The sequence below is a fragment of the Fukomys damarensis genome, unplaced genomic scaffold (assembly GCF_012274545.1).
Source record: "Fukomys damarensis isolate Sample0158 unplaced genomic scaffold, DMR_v1.0_HiC HiC_scaffold_19, whole genome shotgun sequence".
Lineage (NCBI taxonomy): Eukaryota > Metazoa > Chordata > Mammalia > Rodentia > Bathyergidae > Fukomys > Fukomys damarensis.
Window position 1 is genome coordinate 22,127,130 of NW_022900931.1, and position 27,768 is coordinate 22,154,897.

Consider the following 27,768-nt stretch of genomic DNA (forward strand, 5'->3'; position numbering starts at 1 on the left):
ATTAAAGAATTAGATGTAAAAGATGGAAATAAAATGTTTGTAGATGGGGAGCGGAGGAGGGAGTGAAGGGAGGGCAGGGGTAAGGGGAAGAAATGAGAATCAAGACTTGTCATGTGGAGGTACAAGATCCCACCAATGAATGTAACTTACTGTATCCCTGAAATGTACCAATAAACTCAAAGCTGAAAAAAAAAAAAAAGAATTAGATGTGTTCTGCGCCAGTGGCGATTCTCCATCAGGAATGTGATCATTACGTTCTGCAAACGTGTACTCGTAAAAGTTCTTGAATTTTGTTTAAAAATTAAAGGAATGAGAAGAAGATTTCTCTATAGGAATCCAATGAGGTGGGAATGTTTAACCCAGAAAGAGACAGGGAAGTGGAGATGTAGGTGCCCTAAAAAGACGCATTAAGAGATTTTGGAAGGAGGGATTGCCTTAGGAAAAATCAACTGCTACTCTTTGAGATAACTTCAGATTTGAGGCTCTGTGATGCTATATTATCTCCAAAAGTAATTTAAAAATGGATATATATGATAAGGTCTATAAATGCAATCAACTTCATAAGAAACTGTTTAATCTCTTTTTCAAAGTTAGTTGCCTTAGTTTTTCTGCCATTTCCAGCACTTGATATTGTCAGCTTAAAAATAACCATCCTAGTAACTATGCCACTTTTTATATCCTACTTAAGAATTCTTTGCAAAGTCCAGGTTCATAAAGTTTTCTTCTCTTAGTCTTACAGCCTAATTGTTGCACTAAGGTATAACCTCTGATTTTTCCAATCTGAAATTAAAATGTAAGGCAAAAAATCAGGGAATGGTGTTGGAATCCTTCAGCAGAAAAAATGGAAAGCTTTGCACAATAGCTGTTAGGGTGAGTTTTTTTTTTTTTTTTACAATTTATAAATAAAGCCAATAATCATTTCAATATTTCTTGGGATTCTGTGTGCATAATATACAATCAGGAATTATGGGCAGGCAATGAGGTCAAGTAGTGATAGGCTTACTTCTTTCTGAAGCATTCCATTTATTAAAAAGGCAAGGCATGAAAATTTAATTAATATAGAATTGTTAAACAGCAGCTTTTTGTTTGTTTGTTTGTTTGTTTGAGAGAGGGTCTCACTAGGTAGTTGAATTTGTGTGTCATCCTTGCACAGGGGCCATGCTATTCTTCTCTGTATCGTTCCAATTTTAGCATATGTGCTGCCAAAGTGGGCACCTCACTAGGCAGTTGAGACTGACCTGGAACTCACTATGTAGCCCAGGCTGGTCTCGAACTCACAGAGATCCTCCTGCCTCAGCTTCCCGAGTGCTGGGATTACAGGCGTGCACCCCCACACCCAGCAAGCAGTATGTATTTAAATGAGAAGCGTACGGCATAGACCAGTGATTCTCACCAGAGTATGGGGAAAGCACCAAGGAGCCAGTCCCCTGGATGGAGACAGACCAGAATCACTGGGGAGACTCTCTGAGACTATTCTTGTCCCCGTGCCTTGGTGCTGAGATCCTGGTAAAAATACTTCCTTTATTAGCTGAGAATCAATGTATAGTGAATTACTGCTACCAGAGGGCATGGTTAACTTTCAGCTAAGTTGCTGTTAGAAAAGGCTGTGTATCAATGTTGTAAGAAGCACTCTAGTGTTGTCTACTGAGAATTCATAGGTGGATTGAAACTGAGTCTTGGAGAAAGCATTAGACGTGGGCAGACAGAGAAGGTGAAATCATTCCAGGTGGGATAATTTGTAGTGAGGCCGGAAAACAAAACAAAACAAAACATTACCACATTCAGTTATCCCAAGAGTACAAGCCGAGGAAGAGAGATAAATCTGGAAGATTATATTAGGGTTAAAAGATATTAGTTTAAATTATGAAGTTATATTAGGTTAAATTGTAGACTGTAAACTCTATAACAGTAGAGTAGGACTTTGCCTATCTTTTGTTTGCTCAACACTGGAACACTGTCTCAAGCATTATAGACCTTTACGGATATTGAGAAGTCTTGACTGTTAAAGCAAAATCAAAAAAATTAATCGCTTCTCGGCCTTTTGGCTAAGATCAAGTGTAAAATCAAAAAAATTAAAAATTATCTTCCAGCATCTGCCCAGGACAGGATAAATGATGAGGGGGTGAAGGTGTGGGCCTAGGGTTCCAGTAAGAGATTGAGAGGAAGCAATAGATAGAAAGTCAAGGACCAACCTCCTCCTGAGAATGTTCAGAAAGAAAGTTAGATGAAAGAAAGCCTATCGAAGATATTTTAAAATGCAGCGTCAGATAATAAATATGACAAACATATCACCTTATAATTTAAAAAACTCTTCCATACAACATTAGGTAAAACAGGTGTAATTTCTGACATTTTACATAGACTTCAGAGGGATGATGATGATGATGATGATGATGATGATATAAAGGTAAGACAAGAACTAAGCCAGTCAGAAACCAAGAGTTGAGGCACGATAAAAGTGATGGCTCTGCGGTACAGTGTGTGCCTAGAGTATGTGGGGCCCGAGTTCAGTATCTGATACTAAAGAAAAGATTAAGCACCCAGTAGTATTTTGAACAGAAGTACCAACCTAGAAGAGGGGAGTAACCCAAAAAGATGTAGAGAGAACTCCAAAGGGTATCAGAGGTGATAGTTGGAAGGGAAAAGGAAGGAAAAAGTTGGCAGAGGGCCCATTCCCCAAAGGTGGGGTTAATACTTCATTAGAAAAAGTGTGGCTGCAGCCCAGTGTGGCAGGGAAGTTTCCTGGGTTGCCTGGGCCACCACTGGTCCACAGTCACCAGGAAGCAGGGAACAGCCATGTGGGGCACAGATGAGCAAGGCAGGTGGGCACGTGTCCTGAGTGAGTTAGAGCCCTCAGCCAACGTGAGGGCTGGAAGGCGCCGGCATGGAGGTCAGCCTCATGGCCAAGTGGTCAGTTGGACCTGGACTGGGCCACAAGGGCACCGGGGAGTGTGTGTCTGGGGCAGAGTGACACCAGGTGTCCCCTGCACACAGTTCAGGCATGCTGAAAACCAGGAGACTTCTTTCTCCCTCGGGGTCTCCCATCGTCCCCGCCTGGCCAATCTCAGCATTGTGTTCATCCACAAAAAGACACGCTGCTTTGGAAGAACTATTGGCTTGTGCCCTAGGAAGGGTTTTTTGTTTTGTTTTGTTTTTAATAAAGGTAGTACTTTAGGGTGCCAACATCTTAGACTCCCTCTGAGTACAATTTGAATGATTTTCAATTTTTAAAATGCTAAGGGATCAAGATGTCCCTCAAATTCTTGTGAAAAAAATTTCTTCCCAGCAACTGTGAGCACACTTAGAACAGAATCACCGGCCTTTAAGTCGAAGCTGTTGGGAGACAGCATCGCTCATAAATCACTCCACTTCCGGGCAGTCTGCCTCCTCCATCTTGGAAACAACCTGGTTACCCAGCAGTGGGTTGTTCTCTCGTACATCTTCGGGAAGCTCAACGATGACCCAGTTCCCAACTCACTGCATGCACAAGCCTGCCAAGGATGCTGTCCGCCATAGTTTGACTCTCCCTTTTCTTTTACACATATGTGGTACATGATTAAATAAATTATAATTTAAAGATCCATTACAGGTAGCTGGAATCTTTATTATTATTTTTTTTTTCTTTTCTTTTTTGGCACTGGGAATCGAATTTGGGTCCATGCGCTTGCAAAGCGGGCGCTGGAACCACTGAGCTAAATCCCCCGCCCTTGGAATCTTTCTTGATTATCATGAAGGGATTAACATTTTCACTTGCAGGACCTTAGCCAGTCTGACCAGAGCTCCTTCCGTCAACTGCAACGCCGTCCCCTACAATTAGCAGTTGGGGAGATACATTAGCACAGTACCCCACAACCCCACAGGAGGGCTGCGCCCCTACAGCTTCTGTGCTTTAAATCTGGCTCACAGAGCCAGTCTTTCCTGAGCTTTGAGGGCTGCCGCAGCAAGGTCAGCAGAACGATCCGGGGTTGGGTTTTCTGTTAAGATGCTTAGGAGCATTGTCTCTCTGCAGGGCACAGGATGACGGGCAGATGAACCTTTGCGGGGTGTAACCGGGTTTTCAGATCGGGGTTTATTTTCAGCATTAATAACTCAAGCATTGTGCTCTAGGGCACATTTTCCCTCCTTATGAAATTTGCGGAGGAAAAAATGTAGTTTAATAATTAAATCAGACTGGGGAAAAAGTTAAATGCTATAAGCTAGTCCATTATTACATCAGGGATACAGGAGCTAAGAGGCAATGAACGGAACACCGGTACAAATGGTTATCGGACATTTTTAAGAGTGCCCGTATATGGCTGGATTTTCCCAGAGCGTGTGAAGCTGCACTTGGGGCACTGGGAGGGATCTGAGGCCGAATGGACAGCGGAAGTCCTGCTGCGCATTGAGAGCAGCAGTGATGACCCCGGTTATCACAGTACATCTTAGCTACCCTAGAGGAAACTGAAAGACATGTGCCAGCATCTCTTCAAGTCCAGAAAAGGAGTGGTCCTCCCTGCCTGGTCTCCTAACTGAGCATGCAACTGGGCAGGCCTGAGTCACCGCTCACTTCCCCGGGCCAGAGAGGCGGATGGCTGTGGGGGGCAGCTTGGTCAGATGACCACGAGGGAGGAGAGGGAAATGCTCGCAAAGGGAGGGTCCCCGCTGAAAATGGGAGTCAGACTGACACTGAGGGGAGTTTTGGATGTTCTGTGTTCTATTGTACATGTGAAATGTACTATTACATAATTAATTGTTGAGGAATGCATATTAACTCTAACTGTAGACGGGTGTAGGAACTGCGTCACCAAAGGAAGGGATGAAAGGCAGATTCCCAGGCTGACATGCAGCAGTAGCCTCTCTCTTGCTCATTTTATGGTCACCACCAAGCAGTGATAATTTGAGGTAGTGACAGCTTGCAACTCTTCATTAGCGGATGCAAATGACATATGAAAACAAAAGGGTTCTAAACTTTAAATATTGCTTTGAAGGCAAATAAAAGCTTTTTCCCCCTCCCAGGAAATATGATTAAGTGCAGATGTTGCCATTTTTGTTTTTAAGCAGTTTGAGGTGCGATAAATGATAAAGTGATCCCCAATTACCCTAAGCTGAGCTACCTTACATGAGTAAGTGCCTGGTGGGGGACAGCTGTCACTGGCACCCCTTTGTCCCTGGATTGGATCTGTAGTTTCAGTAATACCAAGCTTGTGCCGATGCTGAGTTGGGTCCCCATGAATACTCTGGGACAACTCTGTTCTTCATGGCACACCAGACAAGTCCTGTCACTGGGAAATTACTCTGTTATCTACTTTTTCCATATGCCTTCCAGGGGGCCATAAGTCAGCTTCTGATAAGCACCTAAGTATCTCATCTCTGATCTATCTGTTCAGCATTATGTTCTTATGGAGAGTAAAATAAAGAGGGCTCAAATTTTCCAAGTTGTTCCCTGTGATAATTCATATAAAGACACCTCAGAGCACTAACAGAAAAAAGTGTTTTAAACATTCAGATACTCAAATACTAGAAGGAATCAGTCTAAGAAAAAAAAAAGCCCAATATTTTAATTTACTAGATTGTAGCATTTTAAGAGCAAGCTTATCAGTCGTATTAAGTACTGTATTTACTAGATTTGGGTGTTATATTTTTAGTAAAATGCTTAGCTAAGTATTTTAATGATCCTAATGGTTATTTTGTGATTTCTATTTAAAGTTTGTATCTTCTAGAACCCGGGATTTAGCTCAGTGGTTCTGCTGCCTGCCTGACAAACACAAGGACCCAAGTTTGATCCCTGGTACTAACCCCCACCCCGCAAAAAAAATCCTAAGGTTTTTTTTATAAGGACTTTATAAACCCAAGGTGAAGAAAATGTCTGGTGTTTAGGGTTAAAAACTTGGTTAATGAGGACATTTGACATTTATACCACAGGAGAGATCTCTAGCTGTTAGGATCAATGCTCTGCCACAGGGAGAGAGCAAGCAAATGCCAAACCTCTTCCCAAAAGCAATTTCAGAGGTTCTCTTTCATGTACATGTGAACAGGTTACACTGGCTCCTGGTGTCCAACTGCCGAGATGTCTGGACATCAGTCTATCAGGACGGTGCAAGGACTGCCCTCGGAAGACAAGGTGGACCTGACCCCATCACGGTGCTCACCTCCGGGATTTCTGTTTTCAGCCAACACAGGCAGCCGTCACCATCTGTACCCTTCCCAAGCTGGCTGCAATGAGGCAGGTGAACCTGGAGCAGCTGAGTGTGGTGCTAGGCTCAGTAAAAAGCAAGGGTAGGTGGGCAGAAGAAGGAAGGAATGAAAACTATTACAGAGAGTGGAGGTGTTTTCACAATGTTGCTAATCAGTAGGAATTTAAAATAAAAATTAGAGGAATCCCTTGAGCTGGAAAACAAACACACTGTAAATGAAGTTTTGAGAACTAAGTTTTTCTTTCTTGCGCCATTTTTATACTCACAGACCATGCAGTGATTCTCTACTTCAAAAGGCAGCTTCTTGTATGCGTGTTTGTCTATAAATGCATATAATGTATTGGCATATTCTAATGGTAAGGGGAGTTTTTGGGAAATTAAGCAGCCAGGATGTTGTATTCTTTGAATTTTATATTGTGGTCCTATATAATCTATTAAGAAGGTTAAAAGACTTCTACATAGCGCAATAATTCACATTTCAAGTATTTTTATCTTCTCAAATTATTATTATTATTATTATTTAGTGCCCCAGGGATTGAACTCGGGTCCTTGCGCTTGCAAGGCAGGCCACCGAACCGCTGAGCTAACTCCCTGGCCCTTCAAATTATTTTAAGTATAGCAATAATCATTTACTATCTTCTTCCACCTGTCTTTGAAGATTTTTTTGTAGAAAGTTGCCTCTAACTTCTAAAAAACTTACATGTAAAATTGTAGACAGATGACACCAACTGCGGATTGAACTCGGGTCCTTGCGCTTGCAAGGCAGGCCACCGAACCGCTGAGCTAACTCCCTGGCCCTTCAAATTATTTTAAGTATAGCAATAATCATTTACTATCTTCTTCCACCTGTCTTTGAAGATTTTTTTGTAGAAAGTTGCCTCTAACTTCTAAAAAACTTACATGTAAAATTGTAGACAGATGACACCAACTGCTCTGACACAGCCATTCAGAATTTATAAAGTACTTACACATCTATCATTTTTGTATTTATTCTTATTCATTCACTAAGAATCTGGAGAGTGCTTTTTGACAGATTCCTGGACCAAGAGTGGAAGATAATGTGAATAAGCAGCTGTCATGGAATTCAGTAAGGTATGCAGGAGTTTTAAAAAATGAAAAGTATAATATAGTATAATGGATGCAATAGCAGAACCACACATTGTATAGATGCTAAAAAGTAGCTTTAACACTTTTTCGGAAGAGCATATACATAATGTCTATGTTGGATTTCTGAAATTGAAGAAGCTTACTCTCTAGAAAGACAGAAAAGGCACTATAAAGGCGCAAAGACAGCAGAGTGCACAGGTTACCAAGACACTGAACAGCACGATGTGTTTGGGAGCTAGTTAACCTTCCAGCGCTAGGGACCATATAAGCTAAGAAGCGGCAGGACATGAAGCTGAAGAGGTGAGCTGAACTTGAACTTTGAAAACCCTTGTGGATCTCATGGCAGTTACTATATTTGAAAATCTTAACAGATGGGATATGAAACAAATGAAAGTCCTGGAACAATGCACTAAAAATAGAATCTCTTCATTTCACTCTATTTTCCTTTTCTTCAAAGACCTAGGATTATTTTCATACTTTCTTAGACTTAACTTTTTGGCTTAGCATGCCAGTATATTTCAAATATAAACTAGGATCATCTCATCCTCAAAATCTGTCTGGACCCAAGAGAGCTATTACTTTGGTTTCCATTCAGCAAAGCTATGCTTTGCTAGACTCTGGCCTTGGGACTCCAGCTCTGACTCGTAGGCCACCTGCAGGCTGCTATGTAAAAGCACATGTAGTGACTACTGGGGCCATGAGCCAGTACTGTGCTTCCTTCTGAGGGACCCACTCATGATCTGGATGCAAGGAAGGGATGTAAAAATGGGAACAAGGCAAAAAAAAGGGAATGAAGAGAGGAAGCAAAGCATACAGAAAGATGAAAAGAAAGAGGATTCGGGGAAAGAGAGGACAAGAGGCAAGAAGAAAAGAATGTAGGAAAAAGCAAGAGGAAGGAAAGAACGGGAAAGGTGAGAGAAGGGAAATAAAAGAACAGAAATGGCTGAGATAACACTCAGGACAGCTGCAAGTTCAAGAGCGTCTGCTTTTGGTATGCACACTGGCAGATGATTTCCACTTGGATCTTTTAGTGACTATGACCCCATTCAGAAGGAAAATAAACAAGCACCTATGAAAATTTCCAGCACTGGCTGAAGATCCCGACATGTCATCATGTTACAGGGCCACTCTGTGCAGTTCCACCTGCCTATGGAATGTGACGCTTGTACAGTATTGTCAGAACTAACGCCCATATGTCAGAGCCTAAGAGTGCAGCCTGCAGATAACTTCAGAAATCTGACAGATGACCTGGGTGGTGAAGGGCTATCCCAACTGTGATGGGATCAACCACGATTACAGCAAAACTAAGCCATGTTTTCTTTCTTTACTACTGAGGGACTCAGTGACTTACTGGATGCCAGAGGACACACCACCAATTTCCAGACTATTTGCTAACTTTGGGCAGATCACTCCTAACCCTGATCCTGATTTTACTTCAAATGTTTTGCTCCAGAAGCACAGAAAGATTACAAGGCCACAGAGCATAGTAGTACCACAGAATTCATTAAGGAAATGTCCTTGACAACCACCCTTGATGTTCTTTTACCCTGCCCAGTCATTCCTTCCATGGTAGTTGGCTGTAACAACTACTTCATTCACATACTCTAACTTCCCTTGGGTAGAACTTCTGCAGTATCAGTATTAGGGGGAAAAAAAACCCTACAGACTCTCTGTTGTCCAGAGGGTTAGAGACTGCACAGAGCCACACTCTAATCCACAGAACAAAGATACAAAAACATCCTTTTTTACCTGGCCTTGTTTCAGAATCAATTGGTCATGCTTGGCATTTAGAAGCCCTCCTTTCATTAACCAAGCACTCTCAGCTCCTGGTCCTCAATCACTGAGGCAGTAAGACAGAAGAGGGGACACCATCAGCACTACGTTCAATACAGTGGCTCTGTTCTGATCTCCCTGAAAGGATCTGTAGTAATCTAATGGATCCTGACACCTTCACTATCGGCAAGAGACACAGGCTGCCTCTCATTTTCCCTTTGAGTTCAGTCAACAACCTATGTCAAGCCTGTTAAATCAACAGCACCTTGATGAGCACAACAAGATGTCAGATTCCTGAAGTTTCTCAACAGATTCACTGATTTACCATTTCTCCGCTAACAGTTTGACCCTTGGCTTGAGTCAGATGGAATATTATATCTGACTCAATTCCTTTGCCTTTATGAACTTAGTTCACCAGCAACCTTATAAAGGTTCAGTATGTGATATGACTACAAAAATTCAATTGTTCTAAGGAGATCTCATCATTTACTCAATTACATGATTTATCTGAATCATTCCTTTCTAGGCTGCCCAAATTTACAAATCCATTTAGATTTGAAAGAATAGGCTCCAAGACTATAATGAATTTTTTAAAGTAACTGAACACAGACATGGAACTTTCTTGTTTTCAGTGAATTCTCAAAAACTGGCCAAAATTTTCCAGGCAGCACAGTTTAACCTGGATTCTACTGAAATAGTGGTACGTTACTCACACATCTCCACGAATGTATTGACAGACAACTATGGGACTATTTCGGCCTTAACCAACATGTAGGGTAAGACAGTGCTAGTTCAGTTTTCTCTTTGCCAGGATTTTCACTGAGTCTTTATACCAACAAGCAATAACCAACTAGATGATTAAAACTGAGTACCTAGTCTTCCTTGTATTTTCCAGTATTTTTACAAGGAACATAGCGATTTGGGAGAGGAAGAAATTTTTAAAGACTGTATCATGTAAGAAAATTTACCAAAACACAATACTCATCTTATGCAACATTAAATACAATATCTAGTTTCATCACAGATTCAGATCTGGTAGGAAGCTGTCACTTAGACCATGATCTATTATTATCCCTACATTATCTCAGACACTAGCCATCTGTTGCAGTTTTATGGGCCACCATGAGCAGAAAATGCTAACAGTGTCAGTCTCTACTGCTAAAGACCATTCTCTTTCGTTTGGCTGACATATCTCATACTGCAAACAGAGGATAGTGATTAGGAACTCACTGTATCAGTGATGTGGTTTGATTTCTATTTTCTAGCTCTATAATTCACTATGTGTGGCCCCGGGTACTACTGATTATTTTTTCATATTTATGCTCGTTTCAAATTAAAGAATATGTATGGCAACCTTCATGGGAAATTTCAGTTTTAAGTTGGTGAGGTTTTTTAAAAATTTTTATTTTTTTATGCTTGAGATAAACGTTTAAGTGCTCACCGACCTTAGAACCCACCAGTTTTCAAAAACATTATGTAGGCAAACAAGACCAGCTCGTCTTTTTACTAAGTATGAACTGCTTCAGCTAACCGATTTTGATAGCAGATGCTCCGCATTCTGAGTCTCAGAAACCTGAGGACATGTTCCTCCCAGGTGAGTAAGCCTATGACCCGGTAATGGAAGACTGATGAAACTTGAGCCTGTTTGAAATTCAGCAGAAATTCTTCTCCCTGGTAGTTAGAACTTACACCAGATAAAACAATCCCATAAACACGCAACAGTACCTAGATCTCACTCTTAAATAGTCTTTCTGTTCATCGAGTGATTGCCTGTCCGTCTCCTTGGTTCACTATTTTTTTCCTCTTGTTTACAGTAGTGTGACAATCTTCCTTTCCAACACTCTGCCACCCACAATACCTAAAGCCACCTGACTTTGTTAAACTGTGTCACAGCCCTGTTTGTGAAAATCTGCCACCTCATCTTCCCTTCTCAGAAAACATCAAACTGTCTATGCAAAGCGTCGATTGTTTATTTGGAATTTTAAATTTAAGCACTAATTACTTACTATGTTTGTTCAATTGTAATTTTAGTCTTCAGCTTTGAAATTTTCTGTTGAGCTTCTAAACACACACACACACACACACACACACACACACACACACACACACACACAGTTTCTAAAGCCCCCTAACTCAGACTTGTTGGTTGGTACGACTACTGAGCAAATTGCAAGCTCTTTTTCCATACAATTAAGGATTAGGAAACTTGGAAACAAACGCCATGCATATTTAGAATCAGTATTAAGGCTGTAATGCAAAATCTACCAGATGAGAATGGAAGGAAAGATGAGAAAGGGAGGAGGAAGACGCAGGCAGAAAACTGAAGGGCAGGGCCACTCAAAAAGAAAACTGAAGGGTGACAGCACTTTGTATCAACAGTCAAACTCTTGAATAAATGTAGTATCTCCAAGATGACAGACTGCCCCTTCACTCCTCTGGAGTTACTTATGTGGTATCTAATATCAGGAAGGCCTCCTAAGGCATACACACAGCCATTGAGTATTGACAGCCATTTTCCCACTTCCCTATGCAAATCAGATCAAAACATGAGGGCCAGGGATTTAGCTCAGTGGTTCCACCACCTGCCTCACAAGCACAAGGACCTGAGTTCAATCTCCGAGACCAAAAAAACAAACAAACAAAAAAAAGAATTCAAACAATTGGTGATGATCCTCCAAAAATGAAGCTGTGTACTGTTTAAGCTTTTAAAACTTACAGAAAGCAGCCGGGGATTTAGCTCAGTGGTGCCACCACCTGCCTCCCAAGCACAAGGTCCAGAGTTTGATCCCCGGTACCGAAAAAACAAAACAATAAAAAAAACTTACAGAAAGCATCGGTGTCAATCAATCCATATACTGATAATTCTATAAATCGTAAATAATGATTGTATATGTCCATATGATGATCCTAAATAATGTTCAAATATACTGGAACTTTTTTGGGTAAAATCTGAGTGTTTATGGCTGTGAATAATGGTTTGTCAAACATACCATGTGTTAAGATGACAATAAACATTTTGCCTGTTAGTTACAATTACAAAAACAAATTAGCTTTTAGTATAATCTCTTAATATAATGAAAGTCCATTTATTCTCTATGGGATCACTTTGATTCCTGCAAATAAAACTGGACTTAAGATTGCAAAATAGATGAATGATACAAAAAGTTTTTCCTTTCTCTAATAAACAATAAAGGGGGAAAAATGACAAACCTAGAAATAGTGTTTAACATTGGAATAATATGTTCTTACATGTTATAAGCTTTCATATGAAAAGCATAGAAAGAAGGCTCACAACATGTACCAGAAACTATAACATTTGTGAGAAATGAGGAAACCAAAATTTTATCCAAGGATAAAAATAGCCTAGTAACTTTCTTTTCTTCTAAGTCTGTGAAATCATCTCTTTTATGCTTCCCTTTTAATATGAAAAATTAATGTACAGAAAATTTTTAGCAGAAAGAACTAGCAAATTTAAATTTACACCAACTATCTGAAAATTCTGCTTTTAAGTAACACACAAACCCAATTAGCCAAAGGCAAATAATTAAAAACAAAGAAACAAAAGCTTTATTTTTAGAAAAGTACTCTCTGTCTCTCTGTCTCTCTGTCTCTCTCTCTCTCTATATATATATATATCACCTAAACTCTGATAACTTTTAAAAATTTCTGAAAGGTGTTATTAGCCATTAAATGAATAATACCCTTTTATCTAAAGTAAATACTCCAATATTAAGCATTTCAGATATTTTAATATTTTTATTTGGCAAAGAGAAGCCTAAGAATTTTTTAAAAAACATTTCCAGAGGCAACACCTTTTACCATAAAATAAACTTATGTGATTTGGGAGGACAAATCTCAAACGTATGCTTTTGTTTATGTGCCAATTTTATAATTAGTACAAAAAAATTTGTTGAAATATTTTAAAAATGTAAAAACCAGTCCAGGCAACATAGCTATACAATCTTGCTGTAAAAGTACTTGTATCAAATCTGCCCAAAATATTTTTGTAATATACTAAATTGCGTTCCTTAACTTCCTTCTCACTGCCGGCTGGCTTTTCCATTTTCTGCTGCTTCCATCCTGAAAATATTAAAGGGAAAAAATGAGTAGGTAAATTAAAATATTTTAACTATCCACATTTCTTCTACTTAATTATCTACCTTGCATATGGAAACTAAAATCTAATATAGTTATAGAACAGAACATGAACAATCCAGGAAATGATTAAGTCTTCTATTTACTCCAACTTCCTAATTTTACAGACAAGTTATAACTGAGCCCCAAGAGAACGAGTGACTTTCCCAAACTTACACTGTGGTTTTTGTTCACTATACCACTCTCCCTTCTCCAAGCAAAATATGGGAAAAAATCTCTACCATTTAGTCAAGATTTCTTTTCCAGTAAAGATACTCTAAGCATTATATTTTCCTCTAAAGATTTCTTCTAAAAAAATCATTAAAATAATCAGATCTAAGATTTATTCTATTATAATCAATATTTAACTGTACTCTTTGACTGTGTTATTTTGACTGATTATTCATTACACAATAGGAAAACATTTGACTCTTGTTATTTTATACAGATTCAGTGTTGCCTTCTAAGTGTTCTCTATGATTTTCCCTCAGTGATGATTACAAAGCATTGAAAAAACAATGTCATAAGTGGTAAATACTTTCAGGATTATAATCAATATAATTGGTCCCTTTATGAGTACTAAGAATCAAACAAGTTAATTTTTTTGCCTCACAGGTGTCATGCATTAAGTAATAAAAACTTGCTGAGCACAGCAAGCAGTGTTTATCAAGATCTCATCCAGGCAATTAACAAAACCAACTTCTACAACAAATAACACAAACCCATTTTCTTCCTTGAGATGTTGATACAATTCAGCTCTGTTATTAACAGAGTTCAAACGTCCAGCAAACTCTTGATGTTTTCTGGAATTGGCAGTATTGATCCTATTACACCACAGTGATAATAAGGACACTGGCCCTAGTGTTGTATTAGAAAGAAAAGAAACAAAGGTAAGAAAATTTATTACTTGGAAATTCACAAATTTAATAAACTTCCATTTAATTTTATTGTTCATCTTATACCAGTAAGGTAATAACATCTCTTATTTTAAAATGTATATATTTCAGGGTCCCCATGAGTATTCAGTAGTCTCACTGCTTTTCTGAAAGGATTTAAATGACTTTAAATTAAAGTTACACTGCTGACTAAGAATTAGCAACGCCTAGATGAATCCACATTTACAATTTCCTTGTTCTCTGCCTTCAATGACAGCTCACAGAAAGTACATACTCCTTCTAGAGATAAAAATGCAGGTGTGTGTGTGTGTGTGTGTGTGTGTGTGTGTGTGTGTGTGTGTGTTTGTGTGTGTGTGTGTGTGTGTGTGTGTGTGTGTGTGTCAGTTCTGCCAAGAACACCTGTTTGAGACTCACTCAGAATCCAGTGTTTTTACTGGGGACTAACTGTAGGCATTCTTGGCTTAACCAAATAACCTGAGTTCCAGACTTCCAAAGTGCAAGCTTTGTACAGTTCAGATGAGTCAAAATTACTTCACTTCATCATTTACAGAACTTTTCAAATGCTAAGTTCCCAGATGCCAGCCAAATGCCAAGCTTAAAGCAAGCTTTTCTGATAACAGCTTCAAGCCTGTAAAGTTTAAATTCTTTCCTACACAAGATAAGGCAAAAGAACTACAACAGCCAAAACATTTTGAGAAGGAAAACAACAAGGAGGAGAAGGTGTGTGTGTGGGAAGGGAGCAGTAGCAGCAGTAGGGTAGTAGTAGTAGTAGTCAGAGGACTTTCTACTACCTGATTTCAAGACTTAACTTGATTATAACTATATGCTACTGATGAAAGGACAGAGCAACAGACCCACAGGACATATGATAGAAACCAGGCACAGACTCTCATATACACAGTTAAATGACTTGTAATAGATACATAAGAGCAATTCAATGAAGAAGAGGGATATCCAAATACTTCACCAAATTACCTATTCCAGTTTTTAAAATATTTTAATGTATGTTAATTTGATTCATTTATACTACTAGTTTTTTTAGTTTGCTGAAAATAAGTTTCATGTTATTATCTGTTTCTTCTTTGTAAGAATGTTCCAGTCTATGTCTTGTAATCTGAGTAACTACTTTAAAGATACTGACACACAGTTTATTAAAAAATGGACAAGATGTTTGACTGGAACCTTCACCAATGAAAATAGACAGATGGCAAATAAACAAATGGAAGTCTTGTCATCATTAGACATGCAAGAAATGTAAATTAAAACAACAATAAATTACTTATTAGAAGAGCTAAAACAACAACTAATAACCCTGACAACACAAGGGCAGATGAGAATACACAACAACCAGAACTCACCAGTAGGAATATAAACTGGCACAAGCAATTTGGAAAAATAAGCTTGCAGCCATACACTTTATAAATAAATAATGGGAAAAAAGAACAAAGTATAAATACACACAACAGAGATGAATCTGAAATGCACTATGCCATGCGACAATCTCAAAGGACATAATATTAGATTTCATTTAAAAGATACTCTGAAAAAGGCACGACTATAGGAAGAGAAAACACACCAGTGATTTCCAGGGATTGGGGGCAGGGTGAGTGCAGGATGACGACAAATGTGCAGAACAAAAGAATCTGGGATGGACTGTTCTTGGAAAAAATTTTTACCAGCTGTTCTTCAGACAAAGCTCCTCTAGAATATATAAAGAACTAAAAATCAGACCCCACAAATATAAAGATCCAATTCAAAAATAGGCATCTGAAATGAACAGACATTTCTTAGACAAAGAAGTAAAAGCAGCAAATAAGCATAAGAAAAAACGTTCAGCACCACTGGTCATTCGAGGGATGCAGATGAAAACAGCACTGAGATTCCATCTCACCCCAGTAAGAATGGCTGCTATCAAGAAATCAACCAGGGGCTGGGGATTTAGCTCAGTGGTTCTGCTGCCTGCCTCACAAGTGCAAGGACCCAAGTTTGATCCCCAGTACCCCCACCAAAAAGAAATCAACCAATAACAAATGCTAGCAGGGCTGTGGGGCGATAGGAACCCTTCTTCATTGTTGGTGGGAATGCAGACTGGTGCAACCACTGTGGAAATCAATATGGAGATACCTCAAACTAGGATTAGAAGTCCCATTTGACCCAGCTATTCCTCTGCCGGGTATCTTCCAAAGAATTAAAAGAATCATACCACAATGATATATACTCACCCATGTTTATAGCAGCAGTTTGTAATAGCTAAAATTTGGAAACAGCCCAATTGCCCATCAATTGGAGACTGGATAAAAAAGATTTTTTAAAAAATAAAACAGACTACTACTCAGCCATAAAGAATGAGAAACTAGAGATATTTATAACTAAGTGGATGCATATTGAGACCATACTCTTAAGTGAAATTAGTAAGTCACACATGTGTAAATACCGAACAGTTTCTCTGGTGTGAAAAACTAAGTCTAAATAAGGATCAAAATGTATACTTGATATTGTGAAACAGAAGAAAAGGTCTAAAAGAATAGAGGAAGTGGGAGGGGTATAGGAAAGGTAAATAGGGAAAAGAAAAAATGTCTTTGTAAACAGGGAAGGGTGGAGGGGGTGAAGGAAGGGCAGGGGAATGGGGAATAATAAGAACCAAGATAACTCATGTAAAGGTAGAAGATCCCAATGATGAATGTAACTGTATTGTACACCTAAAATGTACCAATAAACTTAATAAAGATAAAAAGAATAAGCTGTGGGCGAGGATTTAGCTCAGTGGTTCCACCGCTTGCCTTGCAAGTGCAAGGACCCGAGTTTGATCCCCAATACCAAAAGAATAAGCTGAAACTTGAAGTGATACACAGATATCATCAGGAGAGAAGAGTGGGCATTTGTGGCAATAATCACTATTTTTTTGGTACTGGGGACTGAACCTAGGGATTTTGTGCTAAGCTTTTGAAACAGGGTCTTGCTAAGCTGCTAAACTGCCCATGCTGGGCTTGAACTTGTGATTCTTCTGCCTCAGCCTCAATGAGTGCTGGGATTACAATGGGGTGCTACAGCACCCACTATGCCAATACTTATTCTTGAGCTACATGAATCTGACCTAGTGGTAATCAGTTAGGTAATTTTTGTTTTAGGTATCATTTAGGTAATTTTTGTTTTATTTTACTAGTATATATTTTGGCTATTTGCAGTTTTTGCTAGTAGAAATAATACTTTTTAGGGTTGCATTTCCCATGTAATGCTTGTGAATTATTTAGAGCACACCTTAATATCTCATTCTAGTCAAAAGTGGCATATTCTGGCATGTGAGAAATAAAACAGTGTATCAGATATTTATTTCAATCCTATTATTTTCTAGACGCAGTAGCAAATGAATGAAAGGCAGATATGACAAGACCACCTCAAGGGTAGTCTCTGATTTCAAAGGAACCTGTGAAGGGAAGAATGTGACATGTATTTCTATGATGAGAGCATTATTGAAGAGTTATCAGCAAGACATCAGTCCATGATGGCACACCATTTCCCACATATCCTTCACTAAGTTCTAGAATGATTTCAGGAGCTCACAATTCCAAATCATATTGTTAATGCCTAGAATTCCCACAAGAGGAAATTAAACTTAGGCTATAAATATGAGATTAAAGGTTTATAGTGAATTATTGTTATTAACAATACCTTCCTTTAAGCTCATGAAAATCAATTTTAAATGACTGTTCTTATATTCCTCCGAGTTCAGTGTTTCAGAAAGAGCTTTTTTTTTTTTTTCCAACAACCTGGCACTTAATGTAGTATCAGGAATGTAAGCAAATTAACTTTTACACACTCACAATTTCTAAAAGGTCAGACTTTATAGTAAAAGTGCTTATTTTCCGATGGTTTCCTTCATGGAGGTAAAAAACCTACTTTTTTTTTTTTTAATGCTGACAAATATATTTACTGCCTGTATCTTCCCATACTGTAAACACAGAATCCCTTAAATGATATCCAGGGAACAATTAGGAGCTCGGATTCATGCAACCAGTATTAAATTGTACTGTACCAAAGAAAGCTTCACTGGAAAAATATTTCCAAACACAATTGCAATGGCTGCACCTCACCTTTTGATTTCTCCACTTGTTGAGTTTCATCCATTTCAACAAGGGGCTTTTTGTTTGGAGGTTCAGGGGAATCAGGCGAATCTTTTATAATCTCAGCTTCAGCCAACTCTTCTTTCCCATGTTCTAAAATTCCTTTCAGTCTTTTACAGGAACGAATAAGTGAAAGGTACAGTTACAATTTTTAGAAGTTTACAAACACTGTCTTCGCATGTCAGTCTTATATTTATAAGACAGCTTATTGCACAAGTGAGCCTAGGGATTAATCAGATGTTTCCATCTAAAATAAGACAGTTTAATGAATTAAACACAAATTTCTCTTTTCCTTCATAAAAATAATGTAATGATTTAGGAATTCATCAGCTATAAAATAGGCGAAATTAAAGGAAAACTTAAGGTGCAATTAAAAAGGTGAGAATGTGATCTTTAGATCACAATTTTGATGATATGGGCAAACTACTACTCCGAATTACAAAGATTACGTTTACCATCACTATCATAGAAAAGTCTGTGTACTGTGAAAATGTATTTAGGTTCCACTAGTTAGGAGCATAACTAGAAAGTTTTTACTGAGTTTTATCAGGGAACAAAAACACTTTAAAATATGCAGAAGTATACTTGAAGGTCAGTGGGAGCTGAGAACCTTTTTTACTATTTTTATAGTGAGCCAATTTTGTTTCAGAAGCAGTAACCCTGAGGAAAATGTGAACTTCTAAAGTCAAAGTGAATAAAAGTAGGTCTACTTATTTATGGATAGAATTAAATTTCAAAATAAAGGAGAGGTGGTGAGGATATTGAGTGTATTCATATATGCATAAACCGGGATCTGCCATGAGTGGAAGTTGCTGAAGGGAGATGATGGGTATCTATTTCTTCGGTTATAAACGTTTCAAATTTTCTATAAGAAAAGTTACTTTGCTTTTATGGGACTGACTACAGTGCCATCATAGTATTTACCTAGTTGTCTGCTTGATTTCTGGCAAGGTAGTAGAAAATGTAGCCAACTGTGCTATGATATTTTTATTTACTGATCTTTATTACTTTTCATGGTTTTTTTTCAAACTTAACCCTGACATCACTATAGAAATCATGAACTAGATGAAAAGGGAAAGAGTGTGTACTACTGAGGGATGTTTTCAGAGTTAGGACTGTATGCTCTTCCTCTGTGCTCCCAAAGGCCTCTGGTGCCTAATTCTACAAAGGCACCTTCCACACTTCACTCCAATTGCTCACCTGCTTGCCTGTTTCTACCACAGCACCCTACACCCTACCCAGGCGGGAATATTGTGCCAAATGACTGGCACATTACAGGCATTAAGAATTTACTGGATTTGTTTTGAAATTCCTAACATATAAAGCACATACTGATACCAAACATCACGTACTATGATTTTTGGAAGCTAGTTAGGAAAAAGTAATGCTGTCTTTGTCCCAAGAGTAAAAACTTATACCTTTTTAAGTTCAAGGAAGATTTTCTAGATTTTAAGAATGATAAAATTAGTTATATAATAAACACACGTTAAATGAAACTTGAATTGTCTGCACATGCTCTATTAGAATGTGATACGCCACAAAGCCCTGAGCTGCTATATTTAGGCCAAGAGGTTACCTCTCTGAATCCTGCCAAGATTTTTCTTGTTCATACTCTTTCATCACTTTTTCTGACTTGTCTTCTTTGTCCTCCCGCTTTCTCCCTCGTTTCTTTCGTTCTTCTTCTTCGGGGGGTTTGCTTCTACATGCCATTAGACATTCCAAGACTCTCTGGTGTTTCTCTGAGTTGTTGATATGGGCTCTGACAAGGGTTTCTAATTCATTCCACATGATACGATATTGTTCATCTCTGCAGTAGAGATTTAAAATAACACTCAGAAATACTCTTTAAATAAATATTTAAACATTAAATCATAGTGACGTGCTACTTGCTATTTGCAAAGTAAAAAAAAATAAATAATGGACTTTACTTAACAAATTACTGGTGGAATTCTAAGTTATAATGTATCCATGTCGACCATTCTGTATCTCTATCATATGTACATATGTATACATACAAACCCTCAAGTTAAATCTTCACATGTGGAATAAGTTATCCTTTTTTCTTTTTGTCTTTGTATTTTTCAGACAGGGTCTCACTATGTAGTTCAGGCTAACCTTGAACTCACTATGTAGCCCAGGCTGGCCTCGAACTCACAGCGATCCTCCTGCCTTAGTCTCCCAAGTGCTGGGATTACAGGTGTGTGCCACCACGCCTGGCTTGGAATAAATTATTTTAAGAAACAATATGTATCAAGTAAATGTTATGTATAAAGAAAGTAAGAAAAAACTACCTTTTAGGGCCCTTTCCTCTTGTACCAACTGTGGAAATAGGTAGAGGATCATTTTTTCTTTCCATATCAACTAAGTTGTATATTGTTTTTTGACAGTTTAACACATCTTCTTCTGTCAAAGATTCTTTCACAATAACACTGGCTAATGGAACTACCTGTTAGATTTTTTTTAAAAGAAAAAAGAAAATCTGTCTTGAAAAACAAATATCAAAGCATCTAGGCAGAGTTGATTTTAATACTGACTTTCAAGATCACCATGGTGAAGAAATCTGTAACTAATACCTCCCTACTTAACTACTAATTCTGTAACTATAGCAAATATATATTTCATTCTGTGCTTCAGAACTGTTATCAATTACAAATTTTCTAATTTGTTTCTACAAAAAAATATATAACTCATCTGGAAGAAACTTTTTATACTCACCGCCTGCATGTTGAAAATGGTGGTTTGTGAAATAATCATAGGCCAGTAACGGGTGTGTTTTTCTAACTGATCTTTTGCTCGTTCCAAAGGGATCTCAAGACTTCCATCGATTTTATATCTGGGGTCTAGAAAAGGAGTTAATCTGTTTTCCCTCATAAATTCACCAAAATCCTAATGATAACCAAATAAGATAAAATTAGAAAATATTTCTAATGTTTCAAGGTGGAATACATGTAATAGTCTGTTCCCCTCACCTCTCCTGTGATTTTCAACCAATCATTTTCTCTTAATAATATCCCCCAAATCATTACTTTTTCCCCTTTTCGAACTTGAAACCTATCAGCTTTTATAGAATGGAAATGAAGAAAGCCTCAAACATACATCCATTCATGCTACTTTTTCCATTTGAAAAACTGAAGAATATTCACTTTATTTCACTCCTGCAATTAAAGTTTTTTTTAACCAAATGGAAGAAGGAGTCAATCACATCAGAAGACCAACTTGCTTAGTTACTCAGAAAGTAACCTGACAGAACATCAAAGTGTTAGCATGGGTTATCTTTGAATGATGGAATTACAGGTAATTTACAGGTTTTTCTTTTTTTTTAGCATGTTCTAAATTTTCCACAATGAATACCAATTAGCTTTCTCCTTACTAAAATAATTTTTGAAAGAAAGATATGTGTAGTCAAGAACAAGTACTTTAAATGTATAATATGCAATTTACAAAGTATACTTACATAGGTATGTCACACTTGTGGTATAGTTTTTATACAGATAAATCACACTTAATTTTGTAACCACCTTAAAAAGTAGAGTCACAAAATACCAAATATAAAAGGAGGAGGGAGAATGAAAAATTAAAATAAAAACAACAGGATTTCTACCAAAAACACACACTAATTTCTTGTATATTCCTTCCAATAACATAAAAGTTAATTTATTTAAAAGTAGCAACCATCAAAATATTTAAACATTTTTGCCTACCATTTGTTACTAGAAACTATATTCCATTAAAAATATTAGCTCAGATAAATTTTCCTTCTCTTAAAATCCGTGTGTTCATACACTTCTTGGTACACACTGAATATGTAACATGGAAGGTAAGTGACACACAGGTCCTTTAAGTAAGTACTACAAAACATTCACTTAAAATAAAAAATAATATTCTTCCAAACCTACTTTTTTCCACATCTTAGTATACAACAGGAACTCAGAAACTACTTGCTGACAGACTCGAAACAAAATTTATAGCAAAGGCTTACTGTAATCCGGTAGTCTGTAACTCTTCCTCCACATCCTTCACTAATTGAAGGTGGATCCTCCAGAATGGATCGAGAACTGCTAAGGACATGCAAAAAAATCTCTCCTCCATGGCTACTGAGCATATGACTAATAACTTTGGAACCTGATTTTCGTGGTTGCTCCAATAAAACAGAACGACCTGTCAAAAGCAAGGTTATGCTATCAGTAATGAAAATCAAATGGGTTCTTACAATTCCCCACTACTGCAAAATCCAAAAAGGCTATGTTTAGATTTTTTCATTTTATTTACTGATTCCCATATTTTAAGCAATACTGCTAATATAGTATGCTTACATTTCAATTTCTAAAAGTATGAATTCTAGCCTGAGCTTACTGTCAGACACCTCAAGGTTACACAGTAAATGGGACAGTTTTCAAGAAAAAAAAAAAAAAAAAAACTAGATCTGGTATGTTTACTGTATAGTTTACTCAAGTTCAAGTTCCCCCCAAAAATCTTTTTTTCTGAACTTTCAAGGTGAGACAACTGGATAATTATCTGGTTCCTACTACTCCAAAATATTTTGGGAGGAGGCAGTCTCAATTTACTTCTATAACACTGCATCTTCAGCACTGTTATGAGTATGAATGTTCTTTTTCATGGGTAAAATGTTGTTAAATTTGCATTTTAGGGCTGGGGATTTAGTTCAGTGGTTCCGGTGCCTGCCTTGCAAGCACAAGGGCCCAAGTTCGATCCCCTGTACCAAAAAAAAAAAAAAACCCCAAAAAACAACAACAAAAACACATTTTACATAATCTGATATTCCAAGTGTGGGATTTATTAATTTTTTTTCACACAAAAAAACAGATAAAAATTACATGCTGTAATGCTGAAAATGTACTTACATATAATGAAGCGCTCAAAGAGAAATACATTCATATACTTTGTAATTTAAAATTTGGTGGGCCAAAATAAACGGTATATATATTATTCTAGCTTCCAAAAGAAATCAAGTTAGACTCTAAAGGTCAAATGATTTTAATAAAAATACTTACTATAGTAAATAAAACTCATTTAGATATAATAATCTGAAAACCAGTCATAGTCATCCTACCTTTAAATCTTAATAAACCTTTTAAAGGACATTTCCAATTATGTAATTTTAAAACAGCTTTGACAAATGGACTACACTGACACAAACAACTTTACACAGCTCATGTTCACACTTACAATAATCTCAGTAAAATCATTAAATTATGAAAGTTACCATTTAGAAGAAAGTTAGTAAGGCAGGAAGAAGGTCTACTATTTACATCTACAGGTGAAATTCGATAAGCTCCAGTACAATAGTGTAATTCTGAAATAGAAGAAAACACTGATTTGAAAGAATATAAAGAAATATTCCCACAATTAAAAAGAAAATAGCTTATATATTGAGCCTGTAAAACAATGAAAAAAAGAAATTAGTTAATCCTCATAGAATACTCTAAGAACCTTTGCTCTATTCTTCCCTCTTTCGATTATTTTACAATACCTACCAATGTTATTTGTCCTTGGCGTGCACCACTTTAAGGTTATCGTCTCTTTAAATGGGCCTTCTCTATTGCTGCCACCCAAGTGGGTATCACCTTTAAAAATATGTCAGAGAAAAATTAACAAGATTATATAGATCACAACTTCAAACAAGTTGTTTACATAAGATTTCAGAGTAAGTACGAGCTCTGTAAGAGAAAATAATTCTGGGAAAACATCTTTCTTTACAAAGTACCCTAGAAAAATGCTAAAAAGAGTAAGGATATTCACTATTAAAAGTAGCATGTAATTTCCCTCCAATTTTTTCATTAATTAATAGTTTAGGAGGCCGGGGATTTAGCTCAGTGGTTCTACTGCCTGCCTCGCAAGCTCAAGGTCCTGAGTTCAATCCCTGGTACCAGAAAAAAAAGAAGTTTAGGACACTGTGTTAACAGCAAAATTTCTGTTTGAATCAGACATCTCCAATGATTTCTCCCTGCCCATGCCATTAAATGATATAACAGCATAGATAGATACTTTGAGCAAACTTAAGAAATTCAAAATGTACAAAAAATTATACTACTGAATTCTAAAGAATATATTTAGAAAAAAACATAAGCAAAGGAATCTAGGAAGGAAGTCTGTAAAGAGATACTATAGTGAGCACTTTTTGTTTTTACTTAACGAAATCTGCAGCAGCACATGTTATGCATAGTCATGCATTAATACATGTTAATGAACAATAAATGTAAAATTACTAAGTTGACAATGTTCTCAAGGAGATAATACACAAACATCTGTAACAGACATCAGCCTATTGATTCACCAGGAAAAACAAAAAGCAAAGCAAGCTTCTTCGAGAAGTGGATTAGTCTGAATCCTAAGAGAATATGTAGAAGTTATCTTTTTAAAAAGGAGGAAAAAGTATTAAGGCAAAGGAAATTGCAGCAGATGCCAAGATCCTGTGGCAGGAGGGGTAACATGAGGACCATCAGGTCTGCATGGCGAAAATGTGTGAAACGAGAATAGAAAGGAGAAGGAGCCAGATGATGCATGGCTCTGTAGGACATTTAAAGAATTCTGTCTTTATCCTAAGGGCAACAAAAAAGTGTGGAAGGTTTAAGCTAAAGGTAACAGGGTTGAGATCAGCATTCTGAAAGTTCATCTAGCAGTAGGGTAAAGAGCAACTACAGACATCAGGAGGCAATCCTGGGATGCTAGGTCAAAAAACAGCAAGGCTTCATTAGGGAAATGATAATGGTAGTAGGGATGCAGATGAGAATATATTTGAGAGACACTTAGATGAAATCAAGAAAATGTGATAATGACTTAGATATGCAGACGGACAAACATGTTTCAAAGATGATTCTGAGGTTTCTGCCTTATATGACTGCATAGACAACAGGATGGTTCACAAAAAAGGAACAATAAAAGACCAGTTCAAAGGACAAAGCTCCTAAATTGTGCCGGGCATGCTGAGTTTAAATCCTCAGCAACATCGACGAAGTAGAACCAGGCACTGGAAGATACCGATCAGGAACTACATCTGGGCTCTAGTATAAGTCCACCACTTGCCAAGATCCAGCTGTGCCGCCAGCTCCTCAGGGAGGCCTGACCAACGCTTAGAGACATACTCAAGCACGTGGCGCCTCCTCTACAAATCAAGCTAACTACTACTTTAAGGAAATATTTTGCATTAATGAGGATTTTTAAAAAACATTTTGAGTTTCAAAATTAAATAAAAATCACCCCACAGGTTCTTAGCAATAGATTTCCATAAATTATACTTTCAAAAAAAAAGTTTTTCTCCATTCCTTTATTAAACATAAAAGATGCACTTATCACAACAGTTTACCCTCTGTTAGCAACTAACTCCTCAGGTGAATTCCAAAATTCCTTAGACATGTAAGAGATGTTGGGACTAGCTCTTAATTATAATTCAGAATAGATGCACACAACATAACTAAAGTTGACCATTTAATTTTGTGATAACATCAATCTCTGTAGAAAACATCATAAAGGGTTTAACCAAATGTTAAAATCTCAAAGGCTCTGAAAATAAACTTCAAATTTTAAAATTTCTTTGAATTTGAGGATTGAAAGGAGTATAAGAATTCATCTAATCCATCATCTTTCATTTCAAGAACCCAAACCAAAGTATAGAAACATGGAACTTGCCAGCTGGTAGCAAAGCTTTAGCTAAAGCTCTTATACCCTAACTCTAGAGTCTTCTCCCCCAAGCCATGCCAGTATGGTTATAGAAACCGTAGTTCTGGGGATGAGACATACGGGTTGAAAAAAATTTTACAGGAAAAAAACTAATTTAAATTTCAAAATTTTCATACAGTTTAGCTGTAATTCATTCAAAGCTATTTCCACTCTTTCCCTGTGTTTGCTTAAAGGAGATAAACTTTATGTGAGTCTGAAAAACTCTTACGTTTGACAAAATCATGGTGATCCTTCTTAACACAGTGGTACCTTAGTTACAGAAAGCTTTTGTTTGCAAATAATTTGGTTTACAAATAGAAGCGTTTGGCAAAATTTTGTTTTGGTTTGTGAACTCTGCATCGGGTGACAAACACAACTGGCCATCTTTCTCAAACAAACAGGAATGTGACCATCTTTTCCAGGATCGTGGAACAAATTAAATTCATGAACTGAGGTACACCTAGTCTTCCCCAAAGTACTGTAAATCATGTAGAACCCTAGTTCTGCCACCATTAATAGATGATACTGTCAGATAGGTTTGGAGAGAATGACTAAAGTCATTCAGGTTTGTTTATGAAGAACTCAGAAGTGTTAATATACTTTTACATGTTAGAACTTACAAAAAACATTACTTTCAAATGTCTCTTACCACTCTTCAGGAAATCTACATGTGCATCTTTGTGATGAAGCAGTTCCACATCATAATTGGCAGATGTGTTAGCATGTTGTTCTTCCTTTAAGCAAAATTGAAAACATTCAAAATAACTTGGTTTTGCTTTCAAAATAATGAAATTAATTATTCATTTTGCTTTTTTGCTTAAACTGAGGTCAAATACATTCAACCATAATTAACTAAACTAATGGGATAGTTTATTCAGTAATTAATTTATTTAAAGATGCAACAGGTTTCAACAGCACTATATTACTTAAAAACTATTGGCAACACACATATGTAAAATATTTAATTATTTTCTTACATTATGTCAGAATTAACGTAACTGACTAATCCAAATATTCTGGAAGTTATTTTTAACTCCAAATGTATTGTCTTGCCATTACTTTCTATATATTAATAGAGTATAAGTGAAATAATGTATTTAAATTGAATGTAAATAGTGTTAAAAAGAGGAAAGCATCTTTAAATACCTGCAGTGAAGCAATTAACATCAATGATACAAAATAGCAAATACAAACTAATAGACAAGTTTAACTTGTTTTCACAAATAGAAACTTCAAAGTTATGTTTACTAAAAACACAAAGATTGAACAGTCACACCAGAACAAATTCAACAAGCAAGTCATCTATGACCCTCATTACATTTTTCTTCTAGCTCATTAAAGTAATAAATTATATACATTAAAGTACACCTACAATAGCACACAGTATATTATTTTCTTTGTTAATTGCTTCTGCATTGAAAGGTTTAAAACATAAGCCTAGGGCTGGGGATTTGGCTCAGTGGTTCTGCTGCCTGCCTCGCAAGCGCAAGGACCCGAGTTCGATCCCCAGTACCAAAAAATAAATAAATTAATAATAATAAAAAAAACCATAGGCCTAAAATTCCTAGTAAACAACCAGCCAATGAAATTAAAAGGAAATAGGTAATGAAATAGCTGTATTTATCCTGTAATTTAGTGTTCATGGTGTAGTAGCAAAAAATTCAAACTGGACTATAGGAAAGCCAATGTAAACTTTTAGGTATAGTAGTTACTTGTTTTAGATATAATCAATATAATTATATTTGGGCCGGGGATTTAGCTCAGTGGTTCCACCACCTGTCTTGCAAGCGCAGGAACCCAAGTTCAATCCTCAGTACCAAAAAAAAAAAAAAAAAAAAAACAAAAAAAAAAAGAACAAACAAGAACAAAAAAAAAAAAAAAAAAGGA

General features: G+C 37.0%; 1 protein-coding gene, 1 non-coding gene and 1 pseudogene across 4 annotated transcripts in view; 1 reads left to right on the forward strand and 2 right to left on the reverse strand.

Moving 5' to 3' along the window:
- Positions 1-1,107: 1,107 nt before the first annotated feature.
- On the reverse strand, positions 1,108-1,215 carry LOC117287018. The gene has a single exon (XR_004518199.1). It is a non-coding gene; the product is annotated as a U6 spliceosomal RNA (small nuclear RNA).
- Positions 1,216-2,025: 810 nt separating this feature from the next.
- On the forward strand, positions 2,026-2,095 carry LOC117287001 (annotated as a pseudogene).
- Positions 2,096-12,870: 10,775 nt separating this feature from the next.
- The window catches only part of Ints13 (integrator complex subunit 13), a 34,204-nt gene continuing 19,306 nt past the window's right edge, over positions 12,871-27,768 (reverse strand). Inside the window, exons 8-17 of one of the 3 annotated variants that reach the window (XM_010614999.3) lie at positions 26,531-26,615; positions 23,700-23,789; positions 23,429-23,536; positions 22,184-22,362; positions 20,920-21,090; positions 20,496-20,650; positions 19,781-20,011; positions 18,175-18,314; positions 13,910-14,045; positions 12,871-13,133 (exon numbers count right to left, since the gene is read on the reverse strand). In XM_010614999.3, the coding sequence (XP_010613301.1) occupies positions 13,094-13,133; positions 13,910-14,045; positions 18,175-18,314; positions 19,781-20,011; positions 20,496-20,650; positions 20,920-21,090; positions 22,184-22,362; positions 23,429-23,536; positions 23,700-23,789; positions 26,531-26,615 (1,335 nt within the window). In that variant the 3' untranslated portion in view covers positions 12,871-13,093. The remainder of the gene's footprint in view (positions 13,134-13,909; positions 14,046-18,174; positions 18,315-19,780; positions 20,012-20,495; positions 20,651-20,919; positions 21,091-22,183; positions 22,363-23,428; positions 23,537-23,699; positions 23,790-26,530; positions 26,616-27,768) is intronic. The other 2 variants (XM_010615006.3, XM_033766297.1) reach the window with 2 other exon arrangements.